The sequence below is a fragment of the Mastigoproctus giganteus genome, chromosome 1 (genome assembly GCF_048544385.1).
Source record: "Mastigoproctus giganteus isolate SK-2022 chromosome 1, ASM4854438v1, whole genome shotgun sequence".
In the NCBI taxonomy this organism is placed as follows: Eukaryota; Metazoa; Arthropoda; class Arachnida; order Uropygi; family Thelyphonidae; genus Mastigoproctus; species Mastigoproctus giganteus.
Window position 1 is genome coordinate 86,302,805 of NC_143575.1, and position 20,100 is coordinate 86,322,904.

The following is a 20,100-nucleotide window of genomic DNA, read 5'->3' on the forward strand; positions in this document are numbered from 1 at the left end:
AATCTTTATCCTTCTAAATAACCTTTAATCTCTTTCCCCCATCTAATTTTGTAATCTACTTTCGGGTTTTCTGTTCCCTGAAGAGAGTACCTTTCATTTTGTAGTAAAGTTTTGCTGCCATTTTTCAGACCATACTTGCAATCAATCCAAATACTTTTGAAGCAGCATGTCCTGATGGCTCGATAGTTTTTTGTCATTGATGGATCTTCTCTGCTATTATCTTGACCTGCTCTAATTTATACAATAACCCGTCATGAGGAACTGTATCAAAACCTTACTAAAATTCAGATGTATAATGTAAGATTTATTTCTGCGACCATAATTTAATCACTGCCAACTACTTTATAACCTTGTAATAAAACTTTGAGATTTATAGTTGGATAGCTTTTAGTTATCCAGATAACTAAAATCCAGTCACAAATGATATAGACTTCTTTTAGATAGCTTATAAAGATAATTCACTTCTTAGAGGTGAGTTATCTTTGTAAAGAAGCCTTTATTACTTTTGTAACTTTGTCATAGTAATTTACCAGATTAGTAAGGCAAGATTATTTCATGAAACCATTCTGAGCACCATCAGGTTAATTAATGACCTGCCTATTACATGATTTCTCCATGTTGTTACATAGGCGGATCAGTTCCTGCTGCATGCCATTTTATTAGATACTTCCATGGGCACTGTTCTTCTGTACTAGCATCTGTAATTCCCTGCTTTCTTCTACAAACTCACACAGCCAACCTTTTCTCATTTTAATTTGTCCTTTCTACTTCTGTTTGTTGGAACAGCCTTTATCAATATTGTTCAAGGTTTAGGCCTAAATGGATGTCAGATGAACTAATGAGACATGTGGCAGAGAAGAAAAATGCATGGGATACATATAAATTAATGGGTGATATGGAAGCCTATGATAGATATAAGCTGGTCTGTAACCAAGTCACAAAGGAGATTAGGCAGGCAAAGGCAGATTATGAGAAATTCTTGGCAAAGGATGCAAAGAAAAACAACAAAGAGTTCTTTACCTATGTAAACTCTAGATGGAAAGGGAAGAATCAGATTGGTCCACTGGATATTGATGGTTCAACTGTTGATGATCCTGCTCAGGTGGCTAACAAACTAAATGAGTATTTTGCATCTACATTCACCAATGAGGAGTTATTCAGGGAGGGGAATTCCAGAGGTGAGTTAAACTCTGGTAGTGAGCTAGATGATTTTGTAATAACTGACAGGAAAGTGGAGGAGAAATTGTTGAAGATAAACATAAAAGAGGCACCCGGGGTGGACGGGATCTATCCAGTTATATTAAAGGAGGCAGCAAAGGAAGTAAGCAAACCCTTAGCCATAATTATGAGAGCTTCTTTGGACTCAGGGGAGGTACCCATGTTCTGGAGATGTGCAAATGTGACCCCAATTCACAAAGGAGGATCAGAGGCAACACAAGTAATTATAGACCTGTTAGTTTAATTTCTGTTCCAGGAAAATTAATGGAGGCACTGGTTAAAGAAGCACTGCAAGATCATCTAGACAAGACTTCAGTTATAGCTCGGACACAGCATAGTTTTGTTAAGGGTGATAGTATCCAACCAAATTGGTCTTGCCTGACCAATTTGGTTGGATACTATGATGTGGTCACAAAGAACTGGATGCAGGGAATAACTTTGATATCATATATTTGGATCTTAGCAAGGTTTTTGATACTGTTGCACATGGAAGACTGCTGCACAAATAGGAGCAGTGTGGCATTGCAGGCAAATTGCTGCTATGTATAAAGGGATGGTTGAGTGGGAGAAGACAGAGAGTGGTAATGGACACTGCTCATCATGGACTAATGTTATTAGTGGAGTCCCTCAGGGTTCAGTATTGGGTCCATTGTTGTTTTCTGTATTTATAAATGATATTGATGATGGTATATCAAGCTTAATGTCCAAGTTTGCAGACGATACAAAGGTTGGCAGGGTTGTTAAGGACACTAATGACAGTACACTGCTGCAACAGGATCTAGAAAAGTTGAGCAGATGGGCTGCGAGGTGGCAAATGAAGTTTAACATTGACAAATGTAAAGTACTATATATGGGAAGCAGTAACCCCAGAGTGATGTATCAACTCTGTGGTATTACACTGACAGTGGTAGAGAACGAAAAGAACCTGGGGGTAATTGTGCAGGAAGATATGAAGTTTTCTGAGCAGTTTGTTTGTTTGTTAGTTATTTGGTTTTTAGGAGCATTAGCAACTAAGGCCATATTGCCCCAGGAATATGCGGAGGTCATTCCCTGACCTTTCCGCATCCTCCGTATTTGGTGGTGACGGGCTCGAACCCCGGTCTAATCAAGAATCGTGTGCTACGCACTGCTGCTCCTTCCCACCTGGCTACGGAGGCACCCATTTTCTGAGCAGTGCAGACGGGCTGCAAGAGTAGCTCATGGTGTCTTGTCAATGATATACAGGAATTTTTCTAGCAGGAATAAGAAGGTGATTATCACCTTATATAAGGCAATGGTCAGGCCACACCTTGAGTACTGTACACAGGTCTGGAGGCCTCATTTTAAGGATGTAGAGCTGTTGGAATGAGTACAGAGAAGGGAAACAAGGTTAGTGAATGGAACAAAGGGTTGCTCTTATGAAGAAAGGCTTTAATTTTGCAAATTAAAGTGTCTGAAGACTAGGCACCTGCGAGGTGATCTGATTGAGGTGTATAAAGCTTTGAATGGTTTGAGCATGCTCAGTGCTGATGGAATACTTCCTCTTGCTCAGAATAATCATTTGAGAGGGCATAAATTCAAATTGAGGAAAGACAGATGTAGGATAGATGTGCGGAAGTTTGCCTTTAGCCAGTGGGTGGTGGAACAGATTTCCATCCTTTGTTGTGGAAGTTGATAGCCTAAATAAATTTAAGGCTGAGCTGGACAGGTACTTGGAACGAATGGAGGGGTGAAATGGGAGAGAGTCCCCCCCCGGCTGATGCTTCATAAGCTTGCTTTCTTGCATCATATGCCTCTACAATGCTAATGCTTTACATGTGGTTTCTGAAAATTATAATTTACTGAAATACAAGTCTAATGTCAACAAGTATCTTCTCTCTTCTCACCCTTCAATGCATGCGTAGCATTAAGTATTACAGGTTCTAATACCTTTTGTTTGGCCATAGCTGAGTGGTCAGGTGAGAGGGTGCATCAGTATACATGCTTTGAGTGACCAGGGTACAAGCCCATAACTGCTAAATACAGTTTTATTTTTTGTATTCTCTCTATCTTGTGAACTCCTCTAACTGTGCAGCATCCCAGATTATAAACAGAAAATTAATTAATTTATTTATTTATATATAAAAAGATACCAATTAAGATGGTCCTATATTGTGTTATGTTGTTGTTATTTGGTTTTTAGGAGCATTAGCAACTAAGGCCATATTGCTTCGGGAATATGCGATGGTCATTCCCTGACCTTTCCGCATCCTCCGTATTTGGTGGTGATGGGCTCGAACCTCGGTCTAATCAAGAAGCGTGTGCTACGTACTCTGCTGCTCCTTCCCACCTGGCTATGGAGGCGCCCCTATATTGTGTCTTTAACCATAGCTTCCATGGTCTTACCAACCACAGAAGTCATATTCACTATGTAATTGGCTCTCCCTCATGGATAGGGATACATTGGCACTTCTTTAGTCCAAGACAATAAGCTCCAAATCTAATAATGATCTTATTATCATTAAATGGTTGAATGCACTCACTTGCTACCTTTTTAGTATTAGTAGATAGTAGTAGTAATATTAGTAGCAGCAAATGATGCAAGGAAGCAAGCTTATACAGCATCAGCCAAAAAAAAAAAAAAAAAAAGCCATCAGCATTTAATTTACTCAATCCATTTAGAGCCTTAAACACTTCAACTTTAATTGGGTCTCCTTGAATGTGCCTAGTTTCCAAGCACTGCAGTTTTCAGAACTGAAGTCTTTTGTGGTTAGAGTCTTTTGTGCCCTTAACTAATCTTGTTGCTGTTCTGTTCACCTGTTCTAACAGATGCACCCTTCTTAAAACAATGCTTCCAAACCATTCAGAATCCTATGAATTGTCCTGGCTGTCTGTCTGCACTGCTCAGATTTTCCTGGTGCATTATAACCATAGTTGTTTTTGTGGCATGAAAACACAAATCAAATGAAATCAAGCACTGCTCAGAGAACTTCAGTTTCAGACTCTACAAATACCCCCAGGCCTCTTTTGTTCTCCACCACCACACTTTGAGTTTGGTACCATTGATGATGGATGGAAGCCCGCACCTCTCCGAGTGAGTGACAAGTGGCAGATCTATTATGTTGACAGGGAAGACAAATTTCCACCATTTCAGTTTATTATATATGGATAACCTTAGAATTTATTTAAAAAAAAAAAAAAAAAAAATTCTGTTTATATGATTTGCAAACATGATTAAAAAAAAGCAGTTTATTTTGCAAATTATTAAAATTGGAAGTTTAAAAATATTATAAGTAAAAATCCTACCTGAAAATTTTATAATTGATTTTAATATTAGTATTAGTGGTGGCAAATGATGCATTCAACTTGTACAGCAATACAAAAAAAAACCCAAAAACCCCCCACAACTTCCTACATCTTTTGGCTTTTGGTTCATCCCACAGCGCCAGTTCTGCTTACCAAAAGTGGCCCACTGGGCACTCACATCCTTTCGTCCGGGCTTCGAGTCAAGCAAGCCGGACTTCTCACCCATTTAAAGTATGAGAATAGGTTGAGGTCGTTTCGGCCCCAAGGCCTCTAATCATTCGCTTTACCGGATGAGACTGATTCCCTCGAGCGCCAGCTATCCTGAGGGAAACTTCGGAGGGAACCAGCTACTAGATGGTTCGATTAGTCTTTCGCCCCTATACCCGGGTCTGACGATCGATTTGCACGTCAGATTTGTACATCCAATTATACTCAATAGTTTGAGTATAATTGGATGTACACCTCCTGTTCCTGTGGCTACACTCTCTCTCAGCCTCAGTAGTTTTAGACCAGAAGGCCAGATAAAGAGCTGACATTCCCATTTGCAGGATGAAACTCAATGCCAACCTAAACTATTAGAATGCTGGTTCAGGCCAAAAAACCACATACAGACTGGATGGGTAAAAAAAAAAAAAAAAAAAGATACATTTATGGCAAAGACAACCAGCATATTTGAGTCTAGCTTGATTAGTGGTATAGTCGAGAATTTATATAACCAAAGGGAGATCCAATATAGTGCTGAAGAAAAGGAAAGGCACAATATATTCTTTAATAATCATAGCTGATTTGCCCTCCTCCCATTTATGATATATATAAGTAAGTTGAGTAAGCTGCATAAGCCTAAGAAATGTAATTCTTAGGCTTATGCAGAATATAGTAGTAGTAGTAGTGGCAAATGATTTTTTTTTTTTTATGTGAACCCCAAACACGAGAGGTATTAGAACCTATAGTACTTAGTACCGTGCTTGGGTTGGAGGTTGAGAAGACGAAAGAAGATATTTGTTGACATTGCACTTGAACTTCTGTAGATTGTAATTTTCAGGAAATACGTATGAAGGAAGGTTGTTCCAGAAAACAGCAGTTGAATGAATAAATGAGGAAGATGAAAAGTTGGTTCTGTGGGTTTGAAGTTGGACAGTAAATGGATGTTGGCTGGTGGCGGCACGTGTTCGGACTGTTTTGAAAGAGAGAGCAGGAATTATAGAAGCCAATTCAGAAGAACAGTGCCCATGGAAATATCTGTAGAAGAGGCATGCAGCAGAAACAGTACGGCTATGAGAAAGCGAGTGGAGAGACTCTGTTAGAGATGAATCATTAATTAACCTAACTGCCCTCTTCTGAATGGAATCAAGAAGCCTGAGAGAGGTTTTGGGGGCACCACCCCAAATGTGGGAACAATATTCCATGGCAGGGCGGATTTGCGATTTATAGAGAGTGAGCAGCTGTTTGGAAGAAAAGTAACGCCGAGAGCGAAAGAGAAAACCAAGTTTTTTAGATGCAGAGGAAGCAATATTTGTAATGTGCTTGTGCCAAGAGAGATTAGAAGTCAGGGTAATCCCCAAAAGAGATATATCCTTTTGCCTAGAAATTGGAGTGTCACTAAAGAAAACCATAGGAGCAGAAGAATCCTTTTTCCGAGATATAAGACAAGACTGAGTTTTAGAAGGGTTGAAATCAACTAAGTTGTCTTTGTCCCACTGGAGAATTACCTGAATATCGGCATTTAAGGAATTGGTAGCAGATTTTCGAGAAGTTGAAGCTGATTGAGCAGGGCAAGGTTTCTCAAAATGGAAAGTTGAATGCAATGTGCTATCATCGGCAAAACTATGGATAGGATTTCCAGTCAATGGAAGAAGGTCATTGATATGCAAGAGGAAAAGAGTGGGGGAAAGAACTGAACCTTGGGGGACACCGGCATTAGTGGAGAAGTTAGAAGACAGAGAGCCATCTACCATCACCCTCAGTGAGCGATCAGAGAGAAAACTGGATAACCAATTACTAAAAACAGTTGGCAAACCATAAGATGGAAGCTTGTTTAGAAGACCTTTATGCCAAACACGATCGAAAGCCTTTGAGATGTCAAGAGCAACTACTTGTGTTTCACCGAACCTTTCCATTGAAGTAGTCCATAAATGGGTAACATAAGCCAGAATATCACCAGTGGATCGACACTGACGGAATCCATACTGGCGATCGTTGATCAGACGGAAGGTTTCTAGGTGGTTTAAGAGTTGGCGGTTAATTGATTTCTCCATTACTTTAGAAAGAGTAGAAGTAACTGCAATGGGACGATAATTGGATGGGAGGGATTTGTCACCCTTTTTAGGAACTGGCTGGATATGAGCAAATTTCCAAGCAGAAGGAAAAACACCTTTGGAATAAGAAAGTGAAAAAAGGCGGCAAAGAATAGGAGTAAGTTCGGGAGCACAGATTTTGAGAACAAGTGGAGAAATACCATCAGGACCTGGAGCTTTCTTAGCATCAAGATTCATCAAAATCCTGATATCCTTTTGACGGAAGACCACAGGAGGCATTGAATGGACCGTGTTGGGAATGGTAGGAGGTGTTTTACCAAGTTCATTAATACATGAGTTGGAAGAAAAATGGGATGCTAGCAGGTCAGCTTTATCCTTGGCTGAAGTGACAACAGAACCATCTGGTTTGGACAGAGGTGGAAGCAGAGATGGGCAAAAGTTGCGGCCAATAGCTTTGGCAAGAGACCAGAATGCTCGGCTACCATTAGGGCAAGAAGCAAGTTTTCTACTCTTAGCCTGTTCAAACTCTAGTTTGGACTGATTAATAACTGCTTTACAATTGTTACGAGCTTTGGTGTAGGCAGAAAATGAAACTGAAGAATTAGAAACAAGCCAATTACGATATGCAACATTCTTCTCTTGAACAGCCTTAGCACATTTATTGGAAAACCAAGGTTTAGATAAAGGACGAGATTTTAAAGTGGAGTGTGGGATAAAGGATTCCATTCCTGCAAGAATAATTTCACTGACACGATCTGAGCAAACGTTGACATCAGGAGTTTTGAAACAGTAATCGGACCGAAGAAAAGAAGTCTCGCAGGTCATCCCATTTTGCATTCTTGTAATGCCAAACAACACGAGGTTGGGAATAGCCATGAGATAACGGTTCCATTGGGGAAGAGACAATCACCAAGTTGTGATCTGAAGTGCCTAAAGGACTTCTCACTTCGACCGTGTACTTAGAAGGGTTGTTTGTGAGAAAAAGATCAAGCGTATTGGCTGTATGATTCGGATTGTCCGGTATTCTTGTAGGTAAATGAACAATCTGTGCTAGGTCATTAGTAATTGCAAAAGCCTCAGCATCTTGACCTGCTGGGTCGGTGTGACTAGAAAACGGAAGCCAGCTGGAGTTGTGAACATTAAAATCACCAAGGAAAATTACCTCACTGTTAGGAAAGTTGGACTGGAGAAAGTCAAGTTGCAACGAGAGGAAGTCAAAGAGCTCCAAGTGATTAGTGGAGTTGGGAGAACGGTAGAGACAACAGATGAATTTGACACAATGAGGTAGAGAGATTTTAAGCCAGAGAAGATCAAAGAGAGGAAATTCCAAATTGCCAAGTCTCTGACAGGGAATATCAGAACGGACATATGCACAAGTACCACCTTTGAGGCGAAAGGAATCATACAGCGAATAATTTGGGCATCTGAGATGAGCAGTAGTTGAATCAACCGATAACTGAGATTCTGTCAGAAAAAGTACATGGGGTTTGGCAGACTGCAAGTGGAAATGGACATCGTTGAGATTAGAATTGAGACCACGTATATTTGTGAAATGAATTAGGAAGTCCTTGGGAGGTTTAGATCTTTTCGCAGATAAGCTTGTTCTATTAGTTTGACAATTCATGGTGTATTCAATAGTAAGAAAAAGTGGGTGGGACATGCTGTATGAAGTAATGAAATTTTTGGATATGGCGTACATGTGGTAAGAATATACCCAGATCCTCGACATAACGTGGCCTCGACAATGCTCCCCGCATACACACTACTCGGACTCCCTCCAGTCACTATCTGGCAGAGTAGAGGTAGCAAGATTATACACTAGCTGATCCGGAAGCCTCCTACAGAGTTACCAATAGGTTCGGTCCGGTGTACTAACTAGCGGCCGGCCTGCGAAAACCGTTTTAGAGCTGTACCCTCGAAATGTAAGGAATATTGGATCTCGCCACGACGTTCATCATAACCTCAAAAGTCATCAATCATACTGCATGATGGAAGAGATAGGGAAGGGTTGACCGGAAATGATGCAAGCAAGCAAGCTTATATAGCATCAGCAAAAAAAAAAAAAAAAATCACCCCTACACACTTCACTCATCCATACCCTCCAAGAATTTGTCTAGTTCTTCCTTCAATTTATTCAAACCATCAAGTTCCACAACAGATGGAAGCCTCTTCCAACAGTCAATCACCCACTGGCTGAAGGCAAACTTCCACACATCTATCCTGCAACCATTCTTCCTTAACTTAAATTTATGCCCCCTTGTGCATGTAGTCTCAGCAAGAGGAAGAATGCCATTCACATTCAGCTTACTCAGTCCATTCAAAACCATCTTTAAACACCTCAATCAGATCATACAGATGATCTCCAGATGCTGTAATTTGCAGAACTGAAGCCTTTTTAGGCAAACATACCCATTTTATTCCTTTTACCAATCTGATTGCTCTTCTCTGCACCCGTTCTAGCAGATCTATATCCTTCTTAAAGTGAGGCCTCCAGACCTGTATATAGTACTCAAGATGCAGCCTAATCATGTCCTTGTACAAAGGGATAATCATCTCCTTATCGCTGCTAGCAAAGTTTCTGTATATCATTGACAAAACCCCATGAGCTGTTCTGGCAGCATGTCTACATGGCTTAGAGAATTACATATCTGACTGCACAATTATCCCCAGGTCTTTTTTATTTTCCACTACCCTGAGTGTAGTACCACACAGTAGTAGATAAGTTACTCTGGGATTGCTGCTACCCATCTCTCTCCCTCCCTCTGTGTGGGAGGGGGGGGGGGTCAGGTTGCTTTTGTAGTGTTACTTTTTCCTTGACAATACTAATATGGTCAAACAACTAAAAATTTTTCTTTTTTCTTTTTTTTAAGAGCTGTTGCTTGCTGTGAATATATTGTTTGATTTTGCATTTTTGTGTTTTCTTTTTATTGAACCAGCCCCGCACAATAAAAAGTGAAGGAACTTTAAAAAGTGTTTTTATTTTTATTGGAAGTAATCACCAACTGATTGAATACACTTTATTACATCATTCTAAAAGTTTGTGAAAAGAGTCAGTGAAGGCATTCAAATAGATGTTTGGTTCAGCGATTTTTTTGTTTCCTCACCATCTTGAAATATCTTTCCTTTGAGGGCAGTTTTTACCTTGAGAAAGAGGAAGAAGTCCACTGGTGCTAGATTGGTAGAACAATGTGGATGGTTGATCTGTACAGTGCCATGTTTTGTCAGAAATGTTTTCGCAACAAGTGCAGAATGGGCATGGCCATTGTCATGCAACAAGCACCAGCCACATTTATTTCAGAATTGTGGCCTCACCCAGGAACTGCACTTCAATAGTCTTTGAAGTACCTGTATGTAGAGCACAGCATTGACTTTCCCCTATCATTTGAAATTATTGTTTTTCTAAAACTTTTGATTTAAATTTAGAGTATAACATTATTTTGTGATTTTTTGATTAATTTGGTGTATTTATTCTTTTCTCGGCCTTGTAACAGTATCGGTAAGGGTTTCCACGTGTTCGTAACTACCGCTACCGTTAGTAACTTTCCCGCCATTGTGATACCGTACTAGATATACCGTAGGTTATATACCGTACTAGATAGCGTGGCGCATCCGTAGCCGGGTGGGAAGGAGCAGCAGTGCGTAGCACACGCTTCTTGATTCGACCGGGGTTCGAGCCTGTCACCACCAAATACGGAGGATGCGGAAAGGTCAGGGAATGACCACCGCATTTCCCGGAGCAATATGGCCTTAGTTGCTAATGCTCCTAAAAACCAAATAACAAACAACAACTAGATAGCGTTAGTTGAACTTCGTTAGCAGTTAAATTGTACGTTTAAATAAATACATATAATGACTTAGATTACAAACGTAATATAATTAATAACATAACATAATTAATTAATAAATTAATAGAATCATGACTCAGACCAGAGCAGCAAAGCAAAAGGCTCAAGCTAATGGAAGTGCTGTGGCTCAGAGCAGAACTGAGGGGTGCAGTTGTCCTCTGACTCACAGCCTTATAAAATGCACTGTTTGCTTGATGTTTGCAGAGCAATCGGGTACGGGACATGATACTGCCAAGGGGGATGTCTTTGTGTGTGCGCGATGCAAGGAGTGTATCGATATCAGGCAACAACTCGGCGTTCTTATGGGCCTATATGAGAGCTTGAAGGACAGGGTGGATGCCCTCGAAGAAACTAAATTGAGGGGCCCATCAAGCTCTCAGCTGCCCACATCAACGCCAGAGCTTGCACTTGGGCATCGCGTGACACAGAGACAACCCCCAAGGCAGAATGCGCTGGTCCCGAAGGAACTAGTAGTTGTTGGTGACTCTATTGTCAGGGAAACGGGGAACATGCTTTGTAAAAAAGATAGGTGGAACAGGACCAGGGTATGTCTGCCAGGGGCAAAGGTTGATGACGTTGTAGAGCGAATATCATCTTTTAAGGGCACAAAAGGTGATATAGTTGTACACGTTGGCACTAATAATATTAAGAGTAGGAGACCGGCAGAATTACTTAACAAGTACAGGTCACTGTTGAACAAAAGCCGAGAATTAGGGTTGAATTTGAAAGTGTCTGCAATTCTGCCCAGACACGATAGGAGGGAGTATATGATGAGAACCTTGTCGATCAATTCGGCCCTGGAAGATTGTGCAAGGCTCAAGGGGTAGAATTTTTTTCAGCCTGGACTGTACTTGTTAACAGGAGAGATTGCTTCTACAGGGATGGGATACACTTAAATAGAAAGGGTGCAAGAATATTTGCTGATGCTATCGAGGCAGTGTTAGGTGGGTTGGAAAACTGCTAGCTTGGGGGGAGACAAAGACCAATAGATTGACAGTAGCCACTGGCAGAGGTGAAAGAGATTCTTGCACTGCTTCTATTAGAATGAGCAGAAGCCTGAAAAACAAGATGCATGGTATTTCAGAGACTGCTGGGAGCCATTGCGGTACAAGTAAACACATGGGTTATGTTAGGGTAGCTAAGAATAGAAACAGGTGCAGGTATACTTGTGTGTACACCAATGCTAGGAGTTTAGTAAATAAATTTGATGAATTTGAGGTATTGCTCAAAACATCGAAGGCAGATATTGTTGGGATATCAGAGACGTAGTGTCACACAGATATAAGGGATGCGGAACTGCAATTTGGGGAGTACAACGTCTACAGAAAGGATAGACAGGATAGGAAGGGGGGAGGTGTTATGCTATTAGTTAAGAAACACATAAAAACCAAGGAAGTGAAGCCAGTCGACATCGCTGGACAGTGCAGTGTGGAGTCAGTTTGGTGTGACATAAACATTGGGAGATCAAAATTGAGAGTAGGAGTGTGCTATAGGCCTAATGACTCTGATGAGTATAATAAGGAACTGTACAGGGAAATAGAGTGGGCCAGTAAATCAGAGTGTCTTATAATGGGAGATTTTAATTTCCCAGATATTGACTGGATTTTGGGGGCTGGTTACTCACACACTAGCAGGGCTTTTGTGGATTTATTGGATGATTGTTTTCTACATCAGCATGTTCAGGAGGCAACTAGAGGGAGTAATACCTCTTGATTTGATTATCAGCAGTGATTCTTCATGCATTAGGAATCTGCAGATAAATGAACCACTAGGTGGCAGTGATCACAGTGTGCTGAAGTGGGATTTACTCAAAGAGGTAACTACCATTAGGGGTAAAGGGAAGGGTTATTGCTTTAGTAAAGGCGACTACGATGGACTGAGACTGTATTTAAATTCTATACAGTGGGACCAACTGATGATGTTACCCACAGCAAATTCAAAATGGGAAGCATTCAAAGAACTTATCTTGGAAGCTACTAGGCTTTACATACCAACTAAGAAATATTGTTCAAGGTTTAGGCCTAAATGGATGTCAGATGAACTAATGAGGCATATGGCAGAGAAGAAAAATGCATGGGATACATACAAATTAACACATGACACAGAAGCCTATGATAGATACAAGTTGATATGCAACCAAGTTACAAAGGAGGTTAGGCAGGCGAAGGCAGATTACGAGAAATCCTTGGCAAGGGATGCAAAGAAAAACAGCAAAGAGTTCTTTACTTATGTAAACTCTAGAAGGAAGGGGATGAATCAGATTGGTCCACTTGATATTGATGGGTCAACTGTTGATGATCCTGCTCAGGTAGCTAACAAACTAAATGAATATTTTGCATCGACATTCACACACGAGGAGTTATTCAGCGAGGGGAATGCCAGAGGTGTATTCAACTCTAGCAGTAAGCTACAGAATCTTGAAATAACTGGGAGTAAAGTGGAGGAGAAACTGTTGAAGATAAACACAAGAAAGGCACCCAGGGTGGATGGGATCTATCCAGTTATATTAAAGGAGGCAGCAAAGGAAGTAAGCAAACCCTTAGCCATAATTATGAGAGCTTCTTTGGACTCAGGGGAGGTACCCATAGACTGGAAATGTGCAAATGTGACCCCAATTCACAAAGGAAGATCAAAGGCTGACACAAGTAATTATAGACCTGTGAGCTTAACTTCTGTTCCAGGAAAATTAATGGAGGCACTGGTTAAAGAAGCACTGCAGGATCATTTAGACAAGACTTCAGTTATAGCTCAGACACAGCATGGTTTTGTTAAGGGGAAGTCTTGCCTGACCAACTTGATTGGATACTATGATGCAGTCACAAAAGAACTGGATGCAGGGAATAACTTTGATATTATATACTTGGATCTTAGAAAGGCTTTTGATACTGTTGCACATGGAAGACTGCTACACAAATTGGAGCAGTGTGACATTGGAGGCAAATTGCTGCTATGGATAAAGGGGTGGTTGAGGGGGAGAAGACAGAGAGTGGTAATCAATGGACACTGCTCATCGTGGACTGATGTTATTAGTGGAGTCCCTCAGGGCTCAGTGTTGGGTCCATTATTGTTTTCTGTGTTTATAAATGATATTGATGATGGTATATCGGGCTTAATGTCCAAGTTTGCAGACGATACAAAGGTTGGCAGGGTTGTCAAGGACACTACTGACACTATGCTGCTGCAACAGGATCTGGAAAGGTTGAGCAGATGGGCTGAGAGGTGGCAAATGAAGTTTAACATTGACAAATGTAAAGTACTACACATGGGAAACAGCAACCCCAGAGCAACGTATCAACTCTGTGGTACAACACTGACAGTGGTAGAGAATGAAAGGGACTTGGGGGTGGTTGTGCAGGCAGATATGAAGTTCTCTGAGCAGTGCAGACGGGCTGCAAGAGTAGCTCATGGAGTATTGTCAATGATATACAGGAATTTTTCCAGCAGGGATAAGGAGGTGATTATTCCATTGTATAAGGCGATGGTCAGGCCACACCTAGAGTACTGTATACAGGTCTGGAGGCCTCATTTCAAGAAGGATGTAGAGCTGCTGGAACGAGTACAGAGAAGGGCAACAAGATTAGTGAATGGAACAAAGGGGTGCTCTTACGAAGAAAGGCTTAAGTTTTGTAAATTACAGTGTCTGGAGACTAGGCACCAGCGAGGTGATCTGATAGAGGTGTATAAAGCCTTGAATGGTTTAAGCATGCTCAATGCTGATGGGATTCTTCCTCTAGCTCAGAAAAATCACCTGAGAGGGCATAAATTCAAATTGAGGAAAGACAGATGTAGGATAGACGTGGGGAAATTTGCCTTTAGCCAGCGGGTGGTTGGTTGGTGGAACAGACTTCCATCCCTTGTGGTGGAGGTTGATAGCCTAAATAAGTTTAAGGCTCAGCTGGACAGATATTTCGAACGAACAGAGGGGTGAAGTGGAAGTGGTTTTTTTTTTTTTTTTTTTTTTTTTTTTGGCTGATGCTGCATAAGCTTGCTTTCTTGCATCAAATGCCTCTACTAATGCTAATGCTAATGCTATCAGATACAAATTTCTTGTGAATCACTGTTGAAAAACATGATCAGCATTGCCTTGATCCTGGATTTCTGAAAACAAAACCTTTTGAGCCTTGGTGATGATTTTTAATTCTGTTGCATGCTCTGACGCTTTGTCTCTGGGTTATACTGAATCATCCAATGCCGAATACTAAACTCTAGTCACAGTACAGGTGAGAAAATTAGGATTGTCTTGACAAGAATGGATGAAATCTTCACACGGTGACACTCTTCGTTGTATCTGTGAGGCTGTGTGGTGCATTTTGCACAGATCTTCCTTTTCCCTAAATCTTCATTCAGATTACAAATTGTCTCTTTATTCATATCCAACTCATCAGCCGTCATTCTGAGGGCTAAACAATGATCTCTTGCTGCAATTTCCCGAATGTTTGAAACTCTGTCCTCATCTTGAGACATTAACGATGCCCACCTCTTGGGTCATCATGAACATCTTGACGTCCGTCTTTGAACCATTTATACCATTCAAACACACTGGTATGACTTAATGTTTCATCACCATAAACATTTTTTAACACTTCATACATTTCTTTTGGAGATTTTTCCAGTTTAAGGCCAAATTTTATATTCATTTGTTTCTACATTGCAAAGCTGTGACAGAATTTTAACACTTCTAACAAAACTAGTTGTTACTTGCAACCTGTCAGCCTAATGGCAAATTTCTGTACCACCATCTCTTGGAGGAAGTTTGAACTGCAACATACAGCTTCTGTTTATTTTCAAACTTATTGAACATGACAGCAATGCTTCAGTCTGGGAATTTTATTGCCACACCTTGTATATGTGTGTACCACACACACACACACACACACACACACACACACATACACACAAACACAAACACAAGGTGTGGCAATAAAATTCCCAGACTGAAGCATTGACACACACACACACAGTGTGTGTGTGTGTGTGTTTAAAAAGTTCATTCATGGCCTGAATATGAGGAGCTTTATTTGAGGAGTCTGGTAGCATGTTACTTTTAAACATGCTACCAGAGCATTGGAGTCGGTACTTTTGGCACTGGTGCTGCAATGCATTGATACCAGTTACAAAGAAAGTTTTTCTCTTCATCCTCGAGGAATGTATCCACTGCAGCAATAACATTACTGTTGGTGGGAAAATGGATGCCAGTATTTTTTAAATTAGGAAATAGGTGAAAGCCTGATAGTGCTAGATCTGATAAATGTGGGGGATGGTCCAAGATTTCAAAGTGCAGCCATAACAATGACTGACTTGGGAGAAGTGTGTTCTCCTGGTGGAACAAGAGTCCTTCACTGAGTTTTCCTTGACGTTTGGCTTTGATATTTTCACGAAGATGCCTCACTAGGTTTGCGTAATATGCCCCTGTGACTTCTGGCGTTTCTGAAGGTAATCCAATAGCAACACACCAGTGTCCCAAAAAATTGATACCATCACCTTGCCACCAAAAAAGAATCAACTTGGCTTTCTTTGTGGGGGGGAAGAGCTGTGTTTCCCCTGCACCATTGTCTCTGGAGTCAATCATTTTCAACTATGGGGTCCATTACTTTCAACAATATTGTTTGAAAGGTATGGACCCTCGTTTCATCCATCTGTGGTCACAAACCTTACAAAGAAATTTGCTGGATCTGTTCGAAAACGATGCAAATGTGCATGTGACTTGACAACTCTTGTGCTTTTTTGATCTGCTGTAAACAGTGTTGGGATCCATCTTGCTGACATCTTTTTCATAGTGAGAACCTCTGGTATTATGTGATATACATGTTCAGATGAGATGCCCAAGATGCTGGAAATGTACCAAATTGTTACTTGTCGATCACTCATCACTAGATCATGCCACTGTTAACAACTTCCTTAGTAATGAACCTTGCAGATCTTCCACAGCATGGGCCATTTTTCAGGCTCTTCCTCGTTATTTTATTGCTTATTTCCTAACCATGGAGTAGAAAGGGGCATCCTCTCCTAATGTTATAACCATATCCTCATGGATTGCTTTTTGCTCCCAACTATTGGATGATTGCACAGTGACTGATTTTTGTCTATCTTTCCTCTTTCAAACAATGTTATTGATTTCATCACCTGTAATTAAAAAAATTTATTGAAACTGCATGAAACTTGGTGGGTTACTATTTGAGGTGCTATACATTCTAAGTGCAGAAATTTTTAACATTGTACTCCTATTCTTTCATACTCTGGCCATAAACTTTTCAAATGCCCCTTGTATATTTGCACTATTAGCAGTCTCTAGGAGTGTGTCTCCTGTTCTAACTTGCATGTATCTGTTCACTGTGCATGTGATCTTCCACCCAATACATAAGCTTTTTCCTAGAACAGCTGCTGCTCTGAATCATTCCTAGGCCTTTTTTCACCACAGTTCATGGATTTGAACGTTAGTTTGCATACAGCTTCCCCCCCCACTGCTCCAGACAAGACAATTGGTATTAATTATGAACTGTGATAATAAATAAATAATTACATATATAGGCCAATAAGCCAGTATGCATTGAATCCTTTCTCATTTCTGTAAAAATAAACCTATTCTTTCTTTTAAGGTAGGCACCACTAGTAGAGAAAATTGTCCCGTTCAGTAAAATAAAACAATTTGGATTTTTTACTATTCGGAATTTTTATATTTTCCCATGTTTCTGCACACCTAGGAAGAAATATCTTAAATTTTAAAACCAAATTAGTTAGGCCTATCGTATGCAATGGCTATGGCTAGCTGTACCCGTTGGGAAAATTTCACAGTTGGTAGCAGTTTTATTATTATTATTATAATATATATATATATATATATATATATATTTTTTTTTTTTTTGGAACAAAGGACACGATTGTGTGAACATGCAAATTGTTAATCAGAAAAAAATGCCTTATCAATTTAGACAACTGTTTGTTTAACAGTTAACATCTTCCTGTGGCTCCATCTATAAATTGAATGTTGAACTATTCTTGTTTGTACTACAAAACTGGTCTGTTCTGTAAAATAAAACTATTCGAAATTTTTAAATTTTAACAACCTTTTGCATACCTACAAAGAAATATCTTCAATTTGAGATCACTTCCAGCCCAATCGGTTAAGCCTATCATTCACACTGACTGTTGAAAGAAAATGACTTTCATATTGAATATATAGATAATTATATAAATGTGGTAATAAGTATAAATATATAACTCTTGATCCCAGTTCTTCTTGGTTTCACTTAATTTATTTGGAATTTGTGAATAGTGAACCATTATTTCTCTTGTATAAAAAATAAATAAAATAAAGTAAAACAAAATATGTTAAATCATGATGTATGCAAGCAATAGCCAAAATTCATTATATATCAGTTTGTTTTGTTATTAACACCAATATTTGTCACAAATAAATCAGATTAATAGAGATTACAGATGGATGCAATTCATTTATATTTTGGTATACCCTGTTATTAACAATTTCTCTTTTAAATTGTGAACAGCAGTTTTTTTTAAAGTGCTGAGACTTATCCATGCCAAAAAACAGTATCTCTGGTTAATAATAACTATAATAAACTTTATAATTTTAATAGTAATTTTAATAACTATAATTTTATATTTTCTGAAGAAAGTTTTTTTAACCTAAATTCAAAATTGAAATAGCTGGTTGCTTTAATCGTAGCAAACATTCAGGTTGCAAGTGAACTTGCCACGCAATCAATTAATGGTTCTTAGGGTGAGTCCTCGAATGCAGCTGTCAGAAATAAAGAACATGGCATGCATAGAGAAAGGATTGGATCCTTCTCGATATGAGCTTGTGCGTCCCAGCAATCCTAGTCAAGTCCTTGATATTTCTATGACCCTTGCCAATTATGGTTCAACAGAGGTTACCCTCATGTCAGTCTCAAGTAAGTATATTGTTATTTTTATCGTTAATTCTATGGAAGCTTATTTTGAAGTTATATGAAATATAGTAAAATACAAGTAATTTGAATAATTAAACTGTGCTACATGAATTTAATGCTAGCATTTTTTTAGTACTGTATTGGTAATGTGATGCAGGGAAGCATCATGTTTCCTCGTGAAACATGATTTGGGGAGGAAAACTTTTACTAAACTGCTCATTTGCACATATTGGTACAGCAATACCCCACATAACACTAATAATTGGTACCGAAACTATTCCATGTTATGTGAAACCATGATAATTGAGGTATAATTATAATGGATTTTAGTTGAATGCAAAGCAGAGAAACAGTCTATAAACAAATTATAATAAATTTATAAACAATTTTCTCTTGATAGCCAATTAAAAGGATTTGAAATTAAAAAAATATTGCAAAAATTTTTTAATGAAAAGGACACATCATGAGAGATGAGGAAAAAAAACTTTAAAAAAGACGGTTGTTTATTTAGGTATTTCAATAATGAAGTCTCGTGAAGTCATCTCTTCTTTTTCTCAGCATTCAAGTCTTTGTAGCATCAAATCCCATCTTGTAAAATTTTCCGTATCTTGATGCTATGTTCAACATTCGGATCTCCATTCATAATTGCCTCGCAGGCCATGTCAACCCCCCGGAAAACTTTCTCCAATTCTTCTGTTGAAAATACTTTTGGTGCCACTTCAGAATTGTTTTCCTCTTCTTCATATGCAGTTTGCTCATCAGTTTCAAGGAGAGTTGCATCATCTAAGTCACTTGCATGTGAGTCAGTGCAGTCACGTACATTGACAGTGTCCAAAGTTCCAAATCCCAAGTCTTTTCCGATCTTCACAATGTCTTCAGCAGTTGTCTGAACTTGTGATTCAAAACCAGTGAAATCATTTACCAAATGGGGCAAAACATGTTGCCAAACAGAATGCATGTTGTTGGCATTACTTTCTAACAAAGATGCAGATATATTTTCGATTGTGAAACGAAAAGTTTGGAAAGCTGTCACATTTCATCAAGATGAAATTAAGAATACTGAACACTGTTGCACCTTGCAGCTGACTGCCTGGGGGAGCAATTGTCACATGTGCATGTGAGACAATAGAGTTGGCACTGCAGCATATATGTACCATACCTAGGCTACGACAATGCAGCATATATGCAGAGTACTTGTCTAGGCTATTGAATGAGTTTTAATATGTACAGTAAATTTTCCATTTAAACTTAATTGAAAACCGTGTTATAGTGAAACCCCATGCTGTTTGAAGCCGTGCTAAATGAGGTATTGCTGTATTAGTATTTTCAGATGATGCAAGAAAGCAAGCTTATGCAACATTAGCAAAAATAAAAATAAATAAAAATAAATAAATAAATAATCACATTTTGAAGGAAAATTTCTGCTCAACTGTTCAGCAACCTTTTTCGGTTTGTTCCTGTGTGCATGTGTGTACATATGTGCACACATGTTGCTTAAGAAAGAATGGTCAACATTTAGTTTACTCAATCCTTTTAAATTCTTAAAACTCTTCAATTTTGTTTCCATCCAAATGTTTCTATACATTGTAATTTACTATATAATATCGGTGT

At 39.3% G+C, this 20,100-nt stretch overlaps 1 protein-coding gene across 4 annotated transcripts in view; it reads left to right on the forward strand.

Annotated features, from left to right (window-relative positions):
• Positions 1-20,100, forward strand: part of LOC150090966 (uncharacterized) — a 308,945-nt gene that overhangs the window by 201,210 nt on the left and 87,635 nt on the right. For all 4 annotated transcript variants that reach the window (XM_090373647.1, XM_090373641.1, XM_090373632.1 and 1 more), the window contains exon 4: positions 18,267-18,492. In XM_090373647.1, coding sequence (XP_090229773.1) covers positions 18,267-18,492 — 226 coding nt within the window. The remainder of the gene's footprint in view (positions 1-18,266; positions 18,493-20,100) is intronic.